Below are 21,918 nucleotides of genomic sequence, written 5' to 3'. Positions count from 1 at the left end.
GAGGGGTAAAAAAGCAGGGACAAGTGTCACAGATCAACAGCTCCCAGGAACAAGAGCACGTAACAGTGCTGCAGCTTTATAGTACACAACTGAAGAAAACACAGAACTAGATGAAAAGCAGAAAAATCCATGGCAGACTGATGACTAAGAGTTAAGTGGCTTCCGAGAAGCTTCCTCCTATTTCATGTACAATTTCCAGTCTTTTAACATCATACATCAGAAAGCATTTACGTTCAGGCTTCTTTTTTAATATATTTATTCTTACACCATATTGTGCCACTGCTATACATTGAACACAGGAAGTGACAAGTCTTCAACTACATTTTTCTTATATACACATACATACGTATGTACTTTATATATACACATACACAGGTAAGATACTGCACTATGCCGAGGCTGTAGAAAGATTTCTGATCAATGGCTAAGGACCTACCATGCTGCTATAAATATTCCCTGGTAACTTTATTGAAGATTTCAGCCTCCATCCTGAAATCAGTTAATTTTAGTATTGTAAAGACCAACCAAACTAGCTGCCTTTTGAAAGATTTATTGGTTAGGCAAAACAACTTGCAGGTACTTTGTCAACTAAAATACAATGCAGTGCGTCAAAATCAGTTTGTTAGTGTCAGTTAAGTAAACCTCACTTTAATACAGAAGTTTACATTGGTTTAACTTGCATTATATTCTCTGTTCAGTTTGATCAAAGCTTCGTTCTTTTCAGCCCTTGAAATCAGTAACTTTCACCTTTCTAAAAATTAATTTACACACTACAGAGGACTCTAGGGGAAATGCTGTCCTATTTTAAACACAGTATTCAGGAATAACACTCCTTATGACTACAAAACATTGCAAAGTGCTGACAGGCTACGCCTGTATTATCAAGTACTGCAGCTCAAAAGGAGAGAAGCTATAGAGCAAAGCAGTTGGTGCCTACACTACACATGCTTCAGGGGATTACTTGTGACAGTCAGCATAAGCAGACCTTCTAAAAGAAGGTTTCCAACACAGGATCTCTCACTCTCCACTCTCAAGAAACAGTATCACAATCAAGTCTACCCTAGAAACTCTTCTAACCTTGGATCATCAACGATTTGGGATATTATCCTTTTTGCCAGTTTCTTATTAGCTTACAACTGTTTCAAAAAGCAAAAGCCACGTGACTAATAATCTCTTTCCTCAACACCACAATCTCATTCACTTACTGCTTCTTTTTATCTCTTCTAAGCCCTAACTAATCAATATACCAAAAGTTGTTTGTATGTTGGTTTTTTTTTTTTTAAATTCAGGAACATGGTATTAACTAAATCACACCCATTTAAACGCTCCATCACTCCTGGAAAGAAGTGACACTTCAAAGATGTTCCAACTGCTTCCCATTAGATCACAATTATCCACACACCTACTATATTTACTATAGTTTCTTATCATCTACCCCATACAGATACCAAATTTACTGAACTCCAGATGGGGTCAAAGGATGGAATTCAATCCACCTTACTTCAAGAGAAGCGTCAAAAACTAGGGTCAGGTGCAGACACCTAGTCAGCACCGAGACAGCCATGTATGTGTGAAAGGAGTGGTGTCAAGAGACTCACTGGGGTGGCCAGGATCATTAGGATGACCAGGATGCAGATGTCTACACTGAAGGCATACCCACCTCAGAAGAACTTCCATCCCTCTCTGAACTCTTAAAAAAACATAGAGATGCATTTGCCTTTTGTAATTTTAGAATGAGAACAAAGACAATTTAAGAAATCCATTAACTGCAACTGTTAGTAGTTCATCTGTTTAATCTTAAAATCCTTTTAGCATCTTTGAACCTTATATGGTACCTGAAATTCATTACAACTCCTTTTATAGTTCAGATCACTCCCCACCGCAAACCATTTCTAACTACACTTTGAAAGAATTCCACAGATTTATTCTGCATAGAGGAAGGATCAAGCCTCAGAATCTTCCTTCCTAAAAAGAAAACCTTGATCAAACTTTTCAGATACAGCTCAATCTTCCCAGAGTGTCTCTTTTTATACCTCAATTCTGTTTCAGTTCTGGCAGGCTTCCCACTTCTAACCTGTCTGAAGTAGTTACCAACTTCCACGAGTTCAGCAAGCTACGCCTCAAAATCTTTTCTGGGCTTATCTTTCCCCTGCCCCGCCCCATTCATCAGGGTTGACATTCCCTGCTCCTTTCTACGTTTGGACACAAGATCCACTTTTTTTCTCTCCCCCAAATGCATTTGTTTTGCTGTTTACCTATCCTTGTTTTTTTCATTATATTTTGGTTTATTTTAATGGAGAAGGAAAATACACTTACTGAGAATCTACTGTGACATCTTTAAGCAGTCTCCATGCTACCAGCAAACTTACCACTTCTTTTAGTTTCTTCCAATTAGCTTCTTTACTTTTATGTATCTCCTCCTTTCAAAGTTTAATACTAACATCAAGGTGGTTTGTATATTATTTGGGCACTCACATTTGTTTATCCCACCTTTTATTTCTAATACTTATAGTCTTACTTCCTGTGATCTAAATATGAAAAACAGGAGGAAAAAAGCAGAGGAGCACTATGGGAATAGGCAGGAGGAACAGCAAACAGAGGGGAGTGATGGGGGGCAACCAGCTCAGACTAAAAAAAAAATGACCTGAAGCTCTCAAGAACTCCCGCTATGGCAGTCTAAACAGGGAAAAAACAAAGTCATAGCAAGAGAGAAACAAGAACAGGATACAGCTAGGTATACATACAGAACAAGTTGCTACAGCAGCCCCTCAAAACAAGAGGTGCTTTCAAATTATTCCATGCTCTGGACCAGCAACAGTTATTGACAGGTTTTATAGGTTACTCTTATCCCTTTCTCCACTGAAACGCCATTTAGTCAAATCTGTGTGGAGAAGTATAACTCACCAAGTGCCCATGCAGCTCAATTTCATTTCCCCAGGTGTCTGAGTAGTTAAAACATTGTGTTGAATTCCCAAAGATCCTCAGAAATTGAGTCTGGTCTTGGATTGGCAGAAAGGTTACACTTAAGGGCATTTACACATTGACTTTTGGTCTAGCTGTCAATTTTTATGAGCCCAGCTTAATATTCTTTCTTATTTCCTGTATTTCTACATAGCAATTTGAAATTTAAATATCACCAAGTGAATGCATATGCAATCTGTTCTATAAATAAAAACGTCTGTAAAATACTGCATAGTTTCCTCTTTCAAGCTGTGAGATAGAAAGGCGTATTTTAAGAGCTGTCAGACACCACGTCTGACATCATCAAATTACAATCAGTCCAGGCTTAACCATAATTTCTAAAGATAAACAACATTGGGGGATTTTTTTTTTCTTAGATCAAGCTCATCACTACTTCGCCAAAGGCACAGACCTCACCCTGGCAGTTGACATGTCAGCCATCACCTAAGCACAGCAGTCTTGAAAGCAGGATGAAAAGGTTCTGAAGGCGATCTCAGATTATTGGCATGCAGTCCCTGGTCCTCCAACTACCAACAACTCCAAGCTGTCAAGGCATCAAAGTGGTCTGCCCAGCTAACACTGACAAGCCTATCACAACTGATCCAGAGGACAAGGGGAACTGAAATCACATTCAACATAAATCTTGGCAGAAATTCTTCATCAGGGAGGACGATCTCAGCACAGGCTGAGAAACAGCATCTTCTAGAAGGTGAGAGATTGTTTTCATGAGAAAACAGCCTGAAGCCAAACTTACAAACCTCTAAGGTTTACATGGCATGGATCAACATGTTGTAGGACTTCGAAGTGCCAAGCAGTAGCCAGTACTGCAGTAGGGACAGAATCTTGCCACCATGGAGTTCAGAATCACATCAACAAAGTTTAGAGAACTGGGGATATCTCTACAAATTCAGCTCAGGACCTTTGAATGGAACAAAGCCCATTTTCTTAGGTAGAGCTATGTTTTTATCATCCCACTGACCAAGTGCAGCCATGGCATGCAGTCACTATCCGAGATAAACCAGAAAAATAACTCCTGACCAAGTAATGATAGCAGCCACTCCGTGGTTTTTCCTGTGCAATGCCTGTGTGGAGACACATAAAGTAGGCATACTGAAAATCAAAATCCACACGCAGAAATCCCACCTAATGGAGACAGATGAACTCTGTTGATAAGGTCTGGTGAAGATAAAATATCCAGCTACAGCAAGGAAACCCTCTATGTCTTTCATCACATGCAGGACCTCATCTGTCCTCTGGTTGAAGAGAAGTTACGTCTTTCACTGAAGATTTCACATCTTTCAGCAGCATCAATGACTGTGGCCAGGGTTGATGAGTATGCACTCTGGGGTGGGCATATCTCTATGGAAGGTGTACTTGCAATGAAGCCAAATACATTGCTTTTAATTTTCTAGGTCCAAACAAATTTCTTCATGGCATCAATAGAAAGATAAATATGAGAGGGACCCCACAGTGGGGTAGGGGAAGACTGTGAGGACCTCTCTGAGGACAACGAAGCAGCGGTCCCTCTCAAGGCAGAATGGCAGACATTCCTCCATCAACTGCTGCAATGTGAGTCCTTCCCGCAGGGCCGCAGCTCCCCAGAACCCCCCAGCGCGGGTCCCTCCGGGGGCTGCCGCCCTCCCACCGACGGGTGGCTCCAGCGCGGGCTGCCTCGGAGCCACGGCTGCTTGGGGCCCGGGCCCTGCTCCTCCAGCCCGGGGCCCTCCGCGGGCTGCAGGGCGACCTCTGGGCCACCGCTGGGCTCCAGGGGCTGCAGGGGCTCAGCCGCCACCCCACCAGGGGCTACAGGGGAACCTCTGCTCCGGCACAGCTCCCCCTCTCCTTCCTCACTGACCTGGGTGTTGCAGGGCTGTTTCTCTCACATCCCCCTCCTCTCTTCTACTCACCAGCAAACACAGATGAACAAAGAACTCAATAGCAGGTTCTTTCACTATTAGAGTTATTTGCAGAGGCGCTGGTTGGCCTGGCCTTGGCCAGAGGCGGGTCCGAAATCGGAGCCAGGGGAGCTTCTCAAAGCCTCTGACAGAAGCCACCTCTGTAACCCCCTCCCCCGCTAACAAAACCCCAGCAGACATCAAACCACCACACTAGGGAATGATAAGAGCAGCTGAACAGACATTTTGAGACACCAAAGGCCACGCTAATGCTGTAACAGTACCTGTGCTGACAATCCAGTCGGCTAGAGAAGCACCTAGAGGGTCCCAAGAGAGGTCAGACAATCATGTAGGCTTTATCCAAAATCAATAACCATGATGGAGATAAGAAAAAGTATGGAACATTGTAATTTGTCTTGTCTTTGCCTGCTGACTATCCAGGACTGACAGGTAGAACTGATGTCAAAAGGCCAACTTGCACCTTCATTTTAGCCTCCACCATCTCAAATCCCTGCCAAACTGCCTTGGGAACCAGCCTCTATGCTGAAGTCTGGTAACACAGGATGCAGCTGGAATTAACAGTGGTATCCAATGACAGAAGAATCAACCACGCACAGGAATGACAGGAAGGCACCCTACGATGTTTCAGGGAGTACTTCTAGATACTGTTCTCTCCATCACCTACTGTCACTCAACTCAAGAACAGAGACATCCAGAACACTGGTCAACAGATGAAAAATGACTTCTGCATGTTTAATGCAAGGCAGAATCATCATAGAGTCAGTACTTTAAGTACACAACAGACAGAGCAGTAGAGATCTTAGATGTAAGATCATCTGTCATCTCACTAGAAGGCTGAAAAAACCTAAGCTAAACAATAATCACTGAACAGGAAGATCTTAATGCAGAGGTATACTGAGAAGCACTGAAAAGCGTACATTATTTCCCAAATAATAAAATAGACAGACTTCGAGGATCTTTAATGAACTGAACTCGCCCACAAGAAAAAGGAATGAAGCATTCCTAGTTTCATCCCATACCATGAATGGTGAGAAAAGGTCACCTCAATGCACCGAGATCCTTGTCACCAAAAGCAAATCAGCAGGCACAACAGTTGGAAACCTTCTGAATGTCTGAAAGAATGGGAGCTTGCAGGGGTGACAGACATGGCCTCTGTAAGTGGTTTCTGTGTCACATTTCATAACAGCTGCTTCCAAGTAGCTCTGTGTTTAGACAGGCCCTAATAGTTGAGCCAACTCAGAATCATTTGCACACAATACAAATCACAGTCCTTTTAAGTAGTATGGATATTATCAGTGAAGATCCACAATAAATACTGGGTTTTTTTCCAAGTATCTGACCTTACCCGAATAAATTTCAGTGTGAGCTGTACACACAGTGTTAGGTTTCAAAAAGCATTATACAAAAGAGATAGATTTCATTCCAAGCAACTTTGCAATTGCACATTTTAATTCTTATTCAAAGAAAGACTGATTCTGAAGGGCTTGTTAACATTAAAACATAATGGCTTGAGATTAGACAGCTTTTATGTAGAATTTTGTACCTCTGTTTGCTAAGCAGAAGACTGCTTTTTACATATTTATGTAACTAAATAGCTTAATTTTAAATCACTCTTCACTTCCATGTTGTTAAAATAGTGACTGACATCTCCCATTTACTTAACGATACTTTTTATTCAGTTTTGCCAGGCTGCATGGCTGGAAATTGTAATTCAAGTAAACGTATACAAAAGTTGTATTTAAAGTAATTATCAAGTACCATTTAATTGAAATACAAGAAAACTTTGTTTTAAACAGAAACCAGTTTTGACCATGCATCTGCGTTCTGTGAACAGAAGGAAGAGCTTCTAATTAATAGATCTTTATAACTACTAAATGTCATCTTCTGAACTTCTACCTGAAGAAATCAATTTTTTTTCTGTTTTCTCAAGTCCCAGTATCTGAACTTCAACTGAACTAGTAAATGAACAGAATTAGATTAACAAACTAGAATGAGAGAATATTCCTTTTCTGTCTAGAGGCAGCTAATCCTGAGACAAAAAGGGTTAGAAGATCAAGTTCCAGTGCCAAATGTTTAGCTGGTAACTTACTTTCAGCTTCGAGTTTTCGCTTCTATTTGTTCTGGTTTTGAAGATGATCTGCAAACTACCTGAATTCTAAATAAATGTGCAGGATTTAACATATATTATCAATTACAAGCTTTAAAAATATGAAGTTTATTTGATTTATGAAAACAGACATTCAGGTAAAAACTTAGTTTTAAAAAAGAGTGAGTTTTCCTCCACCTAGTAACTGGCAACTTTCTATGCAGCACAGAAAAATAAAATATTAGCATTCTGGAACTCCAATCCTACTGCATTACTTCAGCTTCCCAATTAAACCTTTTATTGGTGAAGAAAACCTGGAAGTTTCAGTCATGTGCAGAGAAGAATACTAATTACAACACTTTAAGTTCATAAGACAAGGGAAACAGTTCACAGACTTAAAATAGTAAGTAGCATAATCCTACACATTCAAATCCTCTTGCTTTTGTCCTTTACTACAATGCAAGTTTGAAGGGGTTTTGTTGGTTTATTTTTTCCTAATATTCCGATATTCTTAAAAAGAACTGCAAATTTAAAGTAATTTTCTATGCTAAATGGACTCTTGCACAACATCACACAATAACAATCTCAGAAGAATTACAAAGAAGTTACCAGCCAGAAATACGTTTCTGGCACTGTCATCCACACTCTATCTGGTTTGGAACACCACTAACCGTGTCAGAGCAACACGCTATCAATAAAAGACTTCAAACACAACAAGTTCTATTTTGGTTGTCTTTGGGAAAGAAGAGAAAAAGATTCAGCTACTTTTCAAACACACTGGAGAACATTTAGTTTGATTTTTCAAAAACACTAAACATCACAGTTACCATAGGTCGTATGAAATTGGCAGCTTTACTCAGACACATAACATCTAAAGACAAACACAAAAGTTGCTTCTCTTTAAGACTTCAAACGTTTTTAGGATTAGGGATTAGCAGTATCATACATGGACATGCATAGCAGAAGAGCTTAAAAGCTTGTCTTTAGCCAAACTTCCCATACATAAATCAACGAAGCTTCATTAAAAGTCCTGGAAAAACCAAGGACCTTTTGACAGCAAGTAAGATCTACAGACAGAAAGGTAATTTATTCCAGGTTAGCCGTTCCTCTCAGTTCCTCTCCTTCCTTCCTCCACTACTGATTTGAGCCGCTGAATAGAGGGAATTCACTAGCAGGCAAAGAGCTAAAGCTACCAGCAAAGTCACCAAGGAAAGACATTTGGCCATAACTAAAGGAGAAAAGAAAAAAAACCTACACCACTCTACTCCCATCCTCTTTATCATAAACAAGGGAATAACTGAAACAAAATGTACTTTTTACTTAGCATTCTATCAATCAAAACCATTTTTCAAAACCTTTCACCACTACTTCAATCTCATTAACCTGGGCAACAAACAAACCTCTGAAATGTTTTTCCTCAATACACACCTAACAGTTGTCACTTTTTGCTTTTCCTGGTGATTTTGTAAATGCTGCGTGGCCCTCCCCCACAAACGGGTCCTCACACACATCATCACCATCTCCAGAAATGATCCAGACACAGTCATTCCATTGTCCTCCACTGATAAATTTAATAAATCCCACTGAAATTTATGGCTGAATTTTTTAAAAAAATTTTTTGAAAGAAACCACAGACACTTAACCCTACCATCCCAGCGAAACACTGTTTAATTCCATCACGTTCAGCTTCTACAAGTTCCTTGTCTCAAATATGGAGACAAGGATCGTGCCTGCTCCCTTAGGTGAATTCTGTATCCACCGTATGAATGTTTCATCAGAAAACTCATGGTAGACTCAGTCTGAACTACTGTACACACTTATTTTCTGACTTTAATTTTCAACCTCATGTGCTCTCAATCTCTTCATTAACAGCACTTACAAAAGCTGCTAGTAGATTTAAATAACACTTCTCTTTTTAATCCACAAGCAAATTAAGCCCTCTGATCATATTCTTAATATTTATAGAGGAAATAAAGCATCAGGCTTGAGGCAATCAATCTATGGATGGAAAACATAAACGGAAGTTTTACTTCAGATACCACACATCATGGTCAGATGTGTTTAACATTTAAAACTAGTAACACTGTATAGGCAATTGATTACCATCAACGAGCCACCTCATGCATACACAGATTTCCCCGACTTCTGTGCTCTCCTCTACTTCTCAAACCAAGTACATTTCAAAACAAAGACACCATTGTTTGACTGTAGGGCAGAAGAAAGTGCAAATATCTCTTTCTTTTAAAAATCATACCTTGATCAGAAAGAAAATCCAGCATGGTCTGGAGAAGGAAAGACAGATGCCTGACACATAGAGCAGGATTGCCCATTCTTCTGGAAGCATAGACTAGTTCATGAAGCAAACGCATCTGTACTGCAGCCCATCCTCTATGAGTCCCTATAAAGTAAGCAGTCATTTAATACTTTTTAAAGCTAGAACTCATCACAAACTAATTGGTTTTGGTTTTCTTTATGTACTAAGCAGTAATTTAATGACACTTATAAAAATCACCCAATGGAATCAATAATTACAAAAGCCAAACTTTGTACTGCAAAGAAAAATTAGGATCTTTGAGTTTCCTTGACTATTTAAATGTGAAGGCAATTTTTGTTTTATATGCTTGTCTGTTGACTAATAAATTTATATTAGAATTCAGAAAATTACATTAACACTTCCAATGAAGTAAAAACAAAGTGATACATAAAACCTTTAAAGTTTTATATTTTTTTAATTCTCTGAACAAAAATTCACATAAGAATGCACATAAAAACTTCATTTCTATCCAAATCAAGTACTTCTTCAGCCCCTTTAAAAATTAAGCAAAAGATATTTTCTCCAAGCACTTTCCTCACCATTAAAAGTCAGCAAAAAGCAATAGAACTGCAGGACATGAGCCACATTTCCTGATTTTCGGTCTTTAAAAACTAAGTTTCAGTCTATAAATTATTTCATATTTGCAAAGTATCTATGGTAACAATAAATAGACCATCATAATGTAACTTTTCTTTCAAAAATGTAATATGCGGTACTCGTCATGAAACTTAACCTGCTTTTAGTAGTAAGCAAAAGCAATAATTTTTAAGTAACAACTACTCCAAGACGTACAATACTTCATAGACATCTAAACAGCCTTCCTTCCAATATTACCCTTCAGCATTTGGCAGACTTTTCTAGACATATTTACTGCAACCAAACCCTGAGAGTTTATATTTTGCACACAAGTGTCTCATTATTTTTCTTATGTAAAATGTTGTTCTTATCAAGTAGTTCTTATGGCTTACAGGGATATTCAGATGTCTCTGAAACAACCATTTTAGGGGTAAAATCTGACAAAGCACTTCAGTGCAACATAAAGGTAAGGTAAAAATGAAAGATAAAACAGCTACCATGTTACTTTTTTTTCTTTTTTAATCACCACTTCTTGCAGAACTTCTGCAAGCTTTTCTCCCAACCCAGTCCCATCCCAGTCGTCTTTTCCATTATAGGCCACAGCGTATTTTTTCTAGCACATTCCCTCTTCCTAGACTCCTTGCATCTTTGTGTCTAGTCCACATGGCATTTTATGCCTCCTCTCACATACCATTTCTTTCAGTGACTGTTAAAATCACACCAGTTTTAAAAAAAAAAAAACTAACCATCCACACGTATAGGGGATGTCTACATGCCTGTTTCATCAACAGAGCTAAGAGAGCTTGGGAACTATCACCTAGTGGCTCATCAGATGAGTTTCTCCATATTCTCCCTTGACTGAAGTGCCTAGATAGTGCCATTATTTCAATGGCTAAGTGACGTAGCATAGACAGAAACAACTGACCTCACAAGACAAAAATCAAACTGAAATCCCAACAATAGTCAATGTACTCTCACAAAAGGGAGAAGAATATACCAGCTGTTGCTCAATCTTATTTAAACCAGTTCAGAGTTTTCGTACTGGTGAACTCCACCTTCTTTCCACCAACATACGCTCAGCCTGTTGCTTGCTGCTCCTCTCCTACAGCTACAACATTTAGCGAGTAGTCCCCAAAAATACTGCTGTACAAAAGAATGCAAGTTTTGGGGCAATGTGGAAAGGTTTACTCAAAAGGAGTTCCCAAGCAGCACAGTAGCTGTCTCTTCCTTTAGAGGAAAAATGCAGCACAGTGTATTGAAATGAAGACAACTTTTTAAATTATTATTTTATATACAGGTTCAGATAACATTGACAAAATTGCTGAAACATAGCTTACCTCAGGAAGGGCAGCAAACAGCACATAACTTGCAAAAAGTGAACACAGTATTTAACAGCTACAAGAACTGGCATTTGTTCTTACTGACTATTTTTCCTTTGGTTTTTAATAGATGCAATAAAACAGTAATTCAAATGATATATAGCATCTAAAATCTGTTGAAATGTCTTAACCAAATGCTAGTCTTGCAGATAACATCACTCTGATCTAATTTGTGGAAAAGTGTGACATACTTGACCCTACAGATACAGATATAATCACATTATATGTACGTATGTGTGCCTATATAAAAAAAGTAAAAGAATCTTTGTGTCATTAAAAGATCAAAACAGCAACAAATACCAAAAGAAATACAATTTCTGATAACAAGTTGAAGGCATTTTAATTGAAAAAATACTCAAAAATAAAATATTCCCTTTTTTGTACCGAGAAGTACAGGAACAAAAACAAACACATTTTTGAAAGAGAGTCAAAATTAAGCTCTTGTAAATAAAACATAATTATTTCCTGCAAACACAAGAATACAGCAACACATTCAGCAGTGGCTTTCATAAATTTGAAATTATTGAATGCAATACTAAGAAAAAGTGTTCACTATTAAAGAACTGCTCTATTTGCCGCAATTAGTTTCAGAAAGGTAAATGATTTTGGTTTAATTTGAAGTCTCGCAAGGAGAGAGTTACAGAAAGCCAGTTGCATGACCTACTATGTTCATCCATATTTTCCCAGAGACACTCACCTTTGCTGAAATCTTTAGGATCCAAGGATAAGCTATAGCCAGGGAGGGTTTCCAAAAGCAGTTTGTAGCAGGCCCTCCACCCAGGTTCTGGGATGCTGGGGGCAGCGCACTGCATTGCTGCTATACGCTTGAAAAAAGCGGACTTTCGGTGAAAACCAATTCGTTCATACAGCTCAGAAAGAATGCTGTAACGCTGAATTTTTTCTTCTTCTGAAAGCTGAAATTTAAAAGGAAAAGAGAAATGGATTGGTTTTAATCAAAATTTTAAAGCATATATCTGCATTTAAAAAAAATAGGAGGAAAAAAATGTAGTAGACTTATCTGCAACACTACAGAAGGCCAGTGATTTTGCATATAGCCAGTCACGACAGCTTTTGCTGCCAAGAAAACTTAAGCTTGCTTCAAGTTCCACAGCTAAGAAAAGCAGAGTTCTTGATCAACTTTGTCCGTAGCACTAACAAGTGAAGAGTCAAAACAGGCAATAACAGCTTAACAGCTCCACATTTTATGGAAGACATTCAACATGGTATGTGCGTAATAAGAACACAAAAACATACCACTTTCAAAATCTATTGATCTACCAAGTTAAACATTTTCATCCCTTTAAGATTAAATCTAATTATTAATCTTGAAATCTCAGGCTATGAAACCAAAGAAACTACTGTCTCCATTTCTGTATGTCCCTGATCTTGTAAACCACAAAATTTTCATTCCACAATACGATACATATGCAGTCTGCCAACTAGGAAGGAAAAATTTAGTGATAGATTAAGCCCCATTAGGCTTAAAGTTGAGACAAACTTGATGAGTAACCACCAGCATGTGCTTCTTTAGCTTATCAATACATTGGCACAAGTCCCAAGTAACCATCCCTTCCCCTCTGCTTTGAGTGACAATTTTGCTTTGAAATCAGACAGCCAAGAAGAAACTGCCACAGAAACTCGAAGCCACCGACTACTTCCAAGTCTCCATCCTAGTAACAAGCAATATTGAGTTCGGAAAGTGGACAAATGCTGACACCTAGTGCACAGTACCTGGCACGCACAAGCAAAAGCAACAGAAAGTATTTTTAGGTTATTCTGAAGCTGCTAACACGTTTTTGCAAAGGCGTTTAAAATGACAAACTTCATACAAAAAAATCACTGAAGGACAGAAACAGCATTTCTGCAACTCATTCTTCAAAACCGAAAGTATCAATCAGTCAATTCTGTGCGTTTAAATTACAGATAAAGTCATGGAAAGTCAAAAGAAGATGCTAGCCGCACTGGTTAACTTCAACAGAAATACTTAGGTCTTATAAATTAAGCTTCAAAACATCTTTCAGTCACTTAAATCCCAACATAATTACAAAAAAGTAGTCCGCATTCAAAAGTCACTTCTAATTTGGACATAGGGATACGAGAGACCTCAAAGCTGCCTAGTGTTTTCAGAAGGCACCATGACCTTATCTGATAGTTCAAATCTAAGTACTTCAGGATATGAAGAGACACAGACAGGTAGACTAGCAAATCATTTTAGAAAGTTTCAGGCAATTTTTGAGGCTGAAGTTGCTATTTCCCTCAGAACTGACAACACAAGACAATGCCCAATGCAAAAATACCGCCCATCCCTGGAACAAGAGCTGTAAAAAGGCAATTGCACCAAGCTGAAAACTTCCATGAATCAATGCAGCTGGAAAGAACACGAGGCTCAAAAAGAAAATACAGAACAATTTTAAACCAGTTTATCACAGCATGGCCAAAAGCTATCCTTCAGAAAGAACATGAGGTGTCAGATTAAGGTTATGTATTCCAGCAGAAAAAAAGCAGCCCCACTTTTTTTTTTTTCTCTTTTTTTCCCCACTAATGTCATTTTTAAAAAGTTAGCACAGTAAAACCCTATGGCAGCAGAGCTGAAAAACAGTATAAGCGTGTACTGAAGTTAAAAAAGCTTAAAAAATCCCAAACTATCAAAGGCTATTTATCAAATATATAATATTGTCAATGTTCACACGCCTATGGAACATGAATTTTTAAGACGAGAAAAGACAGTGTCATGCTATCCAGGTAGACATGAGTGGTCACTAATAACTGAAACAACTACCAAGAGAGGCAACAGATTCTCAAAAAGTTTTATTTTTGTCATATCAGAGTAAGTTTTCAAGCACTGCTACCTAACTTGTTGCCAAGGCTGATTGTAAGAGGTTCAACAAGGCCAAGTGCTGGGTCCTGCACTTGGGTCACAACAACCCCATGCAGTGCTACAGGCTTGGGGATGAGTGGCTGGAAAGGTGCCTGGGGGTGCTGGTCGACAGCTGGCTGAACACGAGCCAGCAGCGTGCCCAGGTGGCCAAGAAGGCCAACAGCATCCTGGCCTGTATCAGAAATCCACAAGCCAGGAGTGCAGCGCTCACCAACATCTTCTAGGACCTCCCCAGTTTAAAGAAGCTCAAGGCCACGAAGCAGCTGCAAAGCGCCAGCACCTGAAGCCCGGCTCTTACCGGGTTACTTTCATTTCACTGTTAGGACAGAGCGGGCAAGTGCACCCATAAAGGCTGTAGTTCAGGCAACTGAGCCAGTTCTTTCACAGGCCTGTTTTAAGACAGGCTGTCAAGAGGGTAGCTTTCAATTTGTTTTTTAATTATTCCTTACTATATTAAAATTCTATGATCCCACTTTCTTTGTAACTAGATATTACAGTTTCTTCCTCATAACTGGATTCAAAGGTAAGTCTTATTACCCTCCAGCTCTCCTATAAGCAGAAAACACCAATTACATAATGTTACTAGACTGTTACTAGGTAGGAGATTGAATATATGGAGAGAAACTGGTTTCGCTGTTTATCAGAGGCATACACTCTATCCTGCGAGGTGTTTTTTCTGCTAATACTGGTTGTGCTGATGTTCTGTCTACCTGCAAGAGAAAGACACTGTCCTACAGTTTGTTTCCCTAACCTATCACAGGATGACTCCTTCTTTCAGTTAGTTCAAATTATAAATATGACTATTTGGTGCTTCCATGCTGTACACAGTACATCTTGAAGAGCTGTAAATGTAGTTCCCTGCCATACATCTCTTTATGGAAAATACATTTCCCAACACTGTAAAGATTATCTTACTCACATTTGCCATAATAATGCTTTCTAGAAACACTTCCACACAAGAAAGTGCCAAAACAGTAGACGTGTGCAGTTACAAGCTAGATGAATGTCATCCTTAACTGAAATCAATAAAGGTAAAGAATGGTTCACAGCTCAGCAGTGGGCCTCAATGCCCAGATAATCAATACTGTCAAGGTGTCAGTCTGGTCATTTTTTAAAGCAACCATATACTGAACTTCTAAAGTGACATAATAATAACTGCAGATACAGATGACATCAGGAACTGAGGAAGTGACCATTAGCTATACAAGGTACAGCAGATTCAGTGGAAAAGACCCAATCCAAACTATTAATACATTTAATTTAAAAAAAAAAAAAATAAAAATCAGTGAATACAAACATCACTTGAGAAGGAAAACGATTGTCCACCTTAGTACCCATTTTAACATATCTTTTTTTCTAGAACACATCTACTGAGAACCATCGTCATCTAGTGTGATCTCCCGTGTTGTGCAGACAATACAGTTATACTCAGCGATACAGAATCGCCCCCGAACAGCCAAGGTTGGAAGGAACCTTGAAAGGTCCTCTGGCGCAACCTTCTGCGGGAAAGGGAGACCAGAGGAGATCATCTAGCACCCCATCCAATCTCATCTGGAAAAGCTCCAGCAATGCAGACTCCACATCCCTGGGAAGGTTGTTCCAGTGAATGATTGTTCTCACTGTAAAAAACTTTTCTTTCTTACATTGCAATAAAACCTCTCCCAATGCAGCTTGTACCCACTACCCTTTGTCAACTTCATGTGGCTCCTTGGGAGGAAAGAGCCTCCGTCCTCTTTGCAGCCACCCTTTAAGTACTGGAATACTGTGATGAAGTCCCCTGCTGAGCCAGCTCTTCTCCAGTGAGAAGAAACCAAACTCCTTCAGTCTTAACTTCCTCATGGGGCAGTTTCTCCAGCCCCTTGATCACCTTCATGGCCCCCCTTTGGTCCCTCCCTCCAGTCTCTCCATGTCTTTCTCAAACTGTGAGGACCAGAACTGGACACAGTACTCCAGGTGCGGCCTGACAAGGGCTGAGCAGAGTGGGATGATCACATCTCTGTCTCTGCTAGCAATGCCCCTGCGGATGCAGCCCAGGATCCGATCTGCCTTTGTTGCTGCAGCAGTGCGCTGCTGACTCCTTTTCAGCTGGTTGTCCACCAGGACCCCCAGGTCCCTTTCAGCAAGGCTGCTCCCCAGCCACACAGATCCTAGCCTGTACTGGGCAATTTGGCTATGTCATCCCAGGTGCAGGACCTTGCACTCATCTCTGTTAAACCTCACACACTTCTTGGTAGCCCACTGGGCCAGCCTGTCCAGGTCTCTCTGTAAAATGGCTCTGTGGTGGTCTGGCATCTGGGGGGGTTTTGGTAGCAGGGGAGGGGGCTACAGAGGTGGCTCCTGTAAGAGGCTTTGAGAAGCTCCCCTGGATCTAATTTTGGAGCCGTCTCTGGCAAAGGCCAGGCCAACCAGCACCTCTGCAAATAACTGTATTTAAGAGTGAAATAACCTGCTATTGAGTTCTTTGTTCATAGTTCTTTGATGGTGAGCAAAGAAGGGGGATGTGAGAGAAGTAACCCTGCAGACACCCAGGTCAGTGAGGAAGGAGAAGGGAAACAGAGGATTCCCCTGCAGCCTATGGTGGGGTGGCAGCCGAGCCCCTGCAGGTCAGCGGTGGCGCAGAGGTTGCCCTGCAGCCCGCGGAGGGCCCCAGGCCGGAGGAGCAGGGCCCGGGCCCAAAGCAGCCATGGCTCCGAGGCAGCCCGCGCTGGAGCCGCCCGTCAGTAGGAGGGCGGCAGCCCCGGGAGGGACCCGCGCTGGGGGGTTCTGGGGAGCTGCGGCCCCGCGGGAAGGACTCGCGTTGGGGCAGTGGGTGGAGGAATGTCTGCCGGGAGAGGGACCCCGCGGTGGGGCAGTGGGTGGAGGAATGTCTGCCGGGAGAGGGACCCCGCGGTGGGGCAGGGGAGGGCTGCAAGGGCCCCTCTCCCTGAGGGGGAAGGAGCAGCAGAGACACCTTGTGCCGGATGGACTGTGACCCCCATTCCCTGTCTCTGCGCTGCTGGGGGGGAAGAGGGAGCAGAGCTGAGCGCGGGAAGAGCGGAGAGGTGTTCCAGGGTGGGGGCAGGGGGGAGAAGGTGTGTTGATTTTAAGATCTGTCTGTATTTCTCATTATCCTTGATGGTGGTGGCTGTTCATTAAATTGATGTTGTTATCCCCAAGTTGAGCCTGCCTTTTGCCCATGACCATAACCGGTGAGTGAGCCCTCCCTGTCCTGTGTCTTGACCCTTGAGTCTAGGTAAGGGTGAGCGAGCGGCTGCATGGTGCTTTGCTGCCAGCTGGGTGGGCTCAAACCACCCACACTCTCCCTTCTGATGTGTCCACCACACCACCCAGTTTGGTGTCACCATCAATCCCATCATCCAGGTCACTTCTGAAGTTGTTGAACAGTGTGGGGTCCAGGATCCATCCCTGGGGGACCACACTTGTGACAGGCTGTCAAGCCTGAGTCAAAATCAGTGATCACCACCCTCTGAGCACAGTCTGTTAGCCAATTTCCTACCCATCTCACAGACCACTCACCCAGTCTGTATCTTGCCAGCTTCTTCAGAAGGCAGCTGTGGGGAATGGTGTGAAACACTTCGCTGAAGGTTACTAGATGATATCTGCATTAACTCCCTAAACTCTGAGCGACAACGAAAACACACAATATACCTGATTTTTACTTCAAGGTTTTCCAGACAATGGGAGATCTGGCATCTATAGAACATGTTTTCTGTAGCACAACAATGCACACTCTCAGTGTGCATGCTTTACATGCACAAAGATTTATTTGCAGGGTCAATAGCTGATGGCATAGATCAAGTTCAAAAGTTCCTTTAGAGAAAAAAAAAAAAAAAAAAAAAAGGCAGAGAGAAAAAGACCAGCCAGCTAGGAAGAAAAGCAGTGGGGCCTCCAGAACACCCTTCTCTGGTTCTCTCCAACACAGCACATGACAAAAACGATGATGCCTTCTCACCACGCTTTTTCACTACATGCGTTTCATCAGGACCCACCCAAACTTAGGTGTTTCTATTTGGGACGCTACTAGAGCTGGCTGGGGCAGGCTTTCATCAAGGCACGTGTCACATGCTGACTAGTTGCCAAGCTTCCTGCTTCTGTATTATTAGGTAATACTTATCAGCTATTTAAATTACTTACGTACTTTGCCATTCACAAAGTCTTATAAATTGAAAGTTGCAGCATCAGTGGTGTCAGGGAGGAGAAGGGGTGATTCCCACCATGTCAGTAATTGCTTCCGTAAGAAAAACAACATAACAACACTGGAGTTTGAAGGCCACAAGAATAACAGCACAAGAGCAACAAGGGAAAAACACTGCCACAGCAGCTTACGTGAAAGGCTACAGAGCCGCCAGTGAAAGACAGACTACAGAACCAAACAGAAGGCCCTTAGCACTGCAAGGATTACAGCAGTCGAGATACTGTGCAACAGAACTGATGATTTTTATGATAGCGTATCAATTAATTACTCATTTATGTTGGGTTAGAAAATTGACTACACAGAAAGGATTCTCTGCAAATGATGACGTATTCTACCTCTCTCATAAATTTGCTGTCCCCATCTGGACTTAATAAGCTCAATGGCACGGACTTAAAACTGTTGGTCTTATCAAGATGTAACACGCAAAAAAAAAGGAAAAACAGTAAGAAACCTAACAGTTTTTTAAGAATTCTTTCTTTTAGGGAAGTCTGCTGCCTACCTGGGGCCCAAGTTAAGGATGTAAAGATGAAGCTTCCTTCCCTAGTAAGGCCCTCAGATTACTACCCCCTTTTGATATTTCAGGTAGGCAGTGATGAAGTCGCGAGAAGTCCAAGGGCAATGAAGAAAGATTTCAGGGCCCTGGGACAACTGATCAAAGGATCAGGAGCACAAGTCGTGTCCTCCTCTATGCCTCCAGTTGTGGGGAATGATGAGGTGGTAAACGGGAAGAGCCAACAGATGAATGCCTAGTGTCGCCAGCAGGACTTCAGGTTCTTTGATCATGGATTGATCTACAAGACGCCAGACCAGCTGTCAACAGATGGGAGAAACTTAACTTATAGAAGGAAGGGGATTCATTGAGAGAGCTTTAAACTAGATTCAAAGGGGGATGGGGATGTATCTGGGCCTGCCAGCCAGAGAGGCACCTGGGGATAATAGCTTAGTACTCCCGGGGCAGCATACTAGTATTTGTGAGTACCAAAAGGCCTACCACCCCTCAAGGGTGAAATCTGTAAGCTCAGCTCCCTCAATGCTTACACACCAATGCACACAGCATGGGGAACAATCAGGAAGAGCTGGAGATCTGTGTGCGGTCACAGGGCCATGATCTCATGGTGGTTACTGAGACATGGTGGGACAGCTCACATGACTGGAATGCTGTCATGGATGGCCATGTACTCTGCAGGAATGACAGGCCAACTAGGCGAGGTGGGGGAGTTGCTCTTTATGTGAGCAAGCACCTAGAACTTATTGAGCTTTGCCTATGGTGGGGGATGACAAGTGATTGAGCATTTGTGGGCAAGAATTAGGGGGCAGGCTAATATGAGAGACACTGTTGTGGGTGTTTACTATAGGCCACCTGATCAGGATGAGGAGGTAAACGAAGCCTTCTACAAAAAGCTGGAAGCAGCCTCAGTCATGGGCCCTAGTTCTCATGGGTGACTTCAGCCACCCTGATATTTGCTGGAAAAGTAACGGAGTCAAGCACCCACAGCCCAAGAGGTTCCTGCAAAACATTGATAACTTTATGACTCAGATGGTGGAGGAACCAACGTGGAGATGTGCGCTGCTGGACTTTGTGCTAACAAACAAAGAAGGACCGGTTGGGGATGTGAAGGTTGGGGGCAGCCTTGGCTGTAGTGACCACAAGACAGTGGAGTTCAGGATCCTGCGTGGAACAAGCAGGACAGTATGCAGGATTGCGACCCTGGACTACAAGAGAGCAAACTTTAGCAACTTCAAAGTCCTACTTGGAGAAATCCTTTGGGCTAGGGTTCTAGAAGGTAGGGGGGCCCAAGAGAGCTGGTTGCTATTCAAGCACCACTTCCTCCAAGCCCAAAACTGACGCATCCCTATGAGGAAGAAATCAAACAAAGGAGGCAGAAGGCCTGCAAGTTGCTCCTGGAAACACTCAAAGGGAAGAAGGAAGTTTACAACATGTAGGAAAAGAGACTGGCCACTTGGGAGGAATATAGAAATATTATCAGAGTATGGAGGGCTGCAACAAGGAAGGCTAAGGCCTGTTTGGAATTAAGCCTGGCTAGGGACGTCAAAGACAATAAGGAGGGATTCTTCAAATACATCAGTAGGAAAAGGAAGACCATGGAAAATGTGGGCCCCCTGCTGAACGGGGCAGGTATCCGGCTGACAGAGGATACAAAGAAGGCAGAGTTACTGAATGTCGCCTTTGCCTCAGCCTTTACAGCTAAGGCTGGTCCTCAGGAATCCCAGATCCTGGAGGTAGGAGATGAAGTCTGGAGGAAGGAAGACTATCCTTTGGTCAAGGAGGATTGGGTTAGGGATCTCTTAGCCAGACTGGACACTCACAAATCCACAGGCCCCAGTGAGATGCCCCCAAGAGTGCCGAGGGAGCTGGCAGATGTTATTGCTAAGCTGCTCTCCCTCATCTTTGACAAGTCATGGAGGACAGGAGAGATGCCTGAAGGCTGGAGGAAACCCAGTCTCACTGCAGTCTGCAAAAAGGGCAAGACGGAGGATTTGGGGAACTACAGACCAGTCAACCTCACCTCCATTCCTGGAAAGGTGATGGAACAGCTCATTCTGGCTGTTATCTCCAAGCACACAGAGGAAAAGAAGATTATCAGGAGTAGTCAGCATGGATTCACCAAGAGGAAATAGTGCCTGACCAATCTGGTAGCCTTCTACGATGGCATGACTGGCTGGGTGGATGAGGCGAGAGCAGTGGATGTTGTCTACCTTGACTTCAGCAAGGCTTTTGACACTGTCTCCCATCACATCCTCATAGGTAAGCTTACGAAGTGTGGGATAGACAAGTGGACAGTGAAGTGGATTGAGAACTGGGTGAAGGACAGAGCTCAGAGGGTTGGGAGCAGTGGTGCTGAGTCCAGCTGGAGGCTTGTACCTAGTGGTGTTCCTCAGGGGTCAGTACTGGGTCTGGTCTTACTCAACATATTCATAAACGGCCTAGATGAAGGGACAGAGCGCACCCTCAGCAAGCTTGCTGATGATACAAAACTGGGAGGAGTGGCTGACACGCCAGAAGGCTGTGCTGCCATTCAGCGAGACCTGGACAGGCTGGAGAGCTGGGCAGAGAGGAACCTAATGAGGTTCACCAAGGGCAAGTGTAGGGTCCTGCACCTGGGAAGGAATAACCCCACACACCAGTACAGGCTCAGGGTTGACCTGCTGGAAGGCAGCTCTGCAGAGAAGGACCTGGGAGTCCTGGTAGACAACAAGTGGATCAGGAGCCAGCAATGTGCTTTTGTGGCCAAGGCAGCGAATTGTAGCCTGGGGTGAAGAGTGTGGCCAGCAGGTGGAGGGAGGTTCTCCTCCCCCTCTACTCTGCCCTGGTGAGGCCACATCTGGAGTGCTGTGTCCAAGTTCTGGGCCCCCCACTTCAAGAGGGACAGGGAACTACTGGAGAGGGTACAGCAGAGGGCTGCTAAGATGATGAGGGGACTGGAGCATCTCTTCTACGAGGAAAGGCTGAGAGACCTCAGGCTCTTTAGCCTGAAGAAGAGAAGACTGAGAGGGGACCTTATCAACACTTATAAATATCTACAGAGTGGGTGTCAAGAGGATGGGGCCAGGCTCTTTTCAGTGGTGCCCAGTGACAGGACAAGGGGCAACA

At 42.5% G+C, this 21,918-nt stretch overlaps 1 protein-coding gene across 2 annotated transcripts in view; it reads right to left on the bottom strand.

Annotated features, from left to right (window-relative positions):
• TRAPPC9 (trafficking protein particle complex subunit 9) overlaps positions 1-21,918 on the bottom strand; it is a 502,283-nt gene that overhangs the window by 456,711 nt on the left and 23,654 nt on the right. For both annotated transcript variants that reach the window (XM_086465055.1, XM_086465056.1), the window contains 2 exons: positions 11,930-12,146; positions 9,218-9,361 (listed from right to left, as the gene is read on the bottom strand). In XM_086465055.1, the coding sequence (XP_086321181.1) occupies positions 9,218-9,361; positions 11,930-12,146 (361 nt within the window). The remainder of the gene's footprint in view (positions 1-9,217; positions 9,362-11,929; positions 12,147-21,918) is intronic.

Source organism: Leptosomus discolor, chromosome 5, assembly GCF_034619465.1.
Source record: "Leptosomus discolor isolate bLepDis1 chromosome 5, bLepDis1.hap2, whole genome shotgun sequence".
In the NCBI taxonomy this organism is placed as follows: Eukaryota; Metazoa; Chordata; class Aves; order Leptosomiformes; family Leptosomidae; genus Leptosomus; species Leptosomus discolor.
Note: the sequence above shows the minus strand (reverse complement) of the source record. Positions and strands in the feature narration are given on the sequence as shown.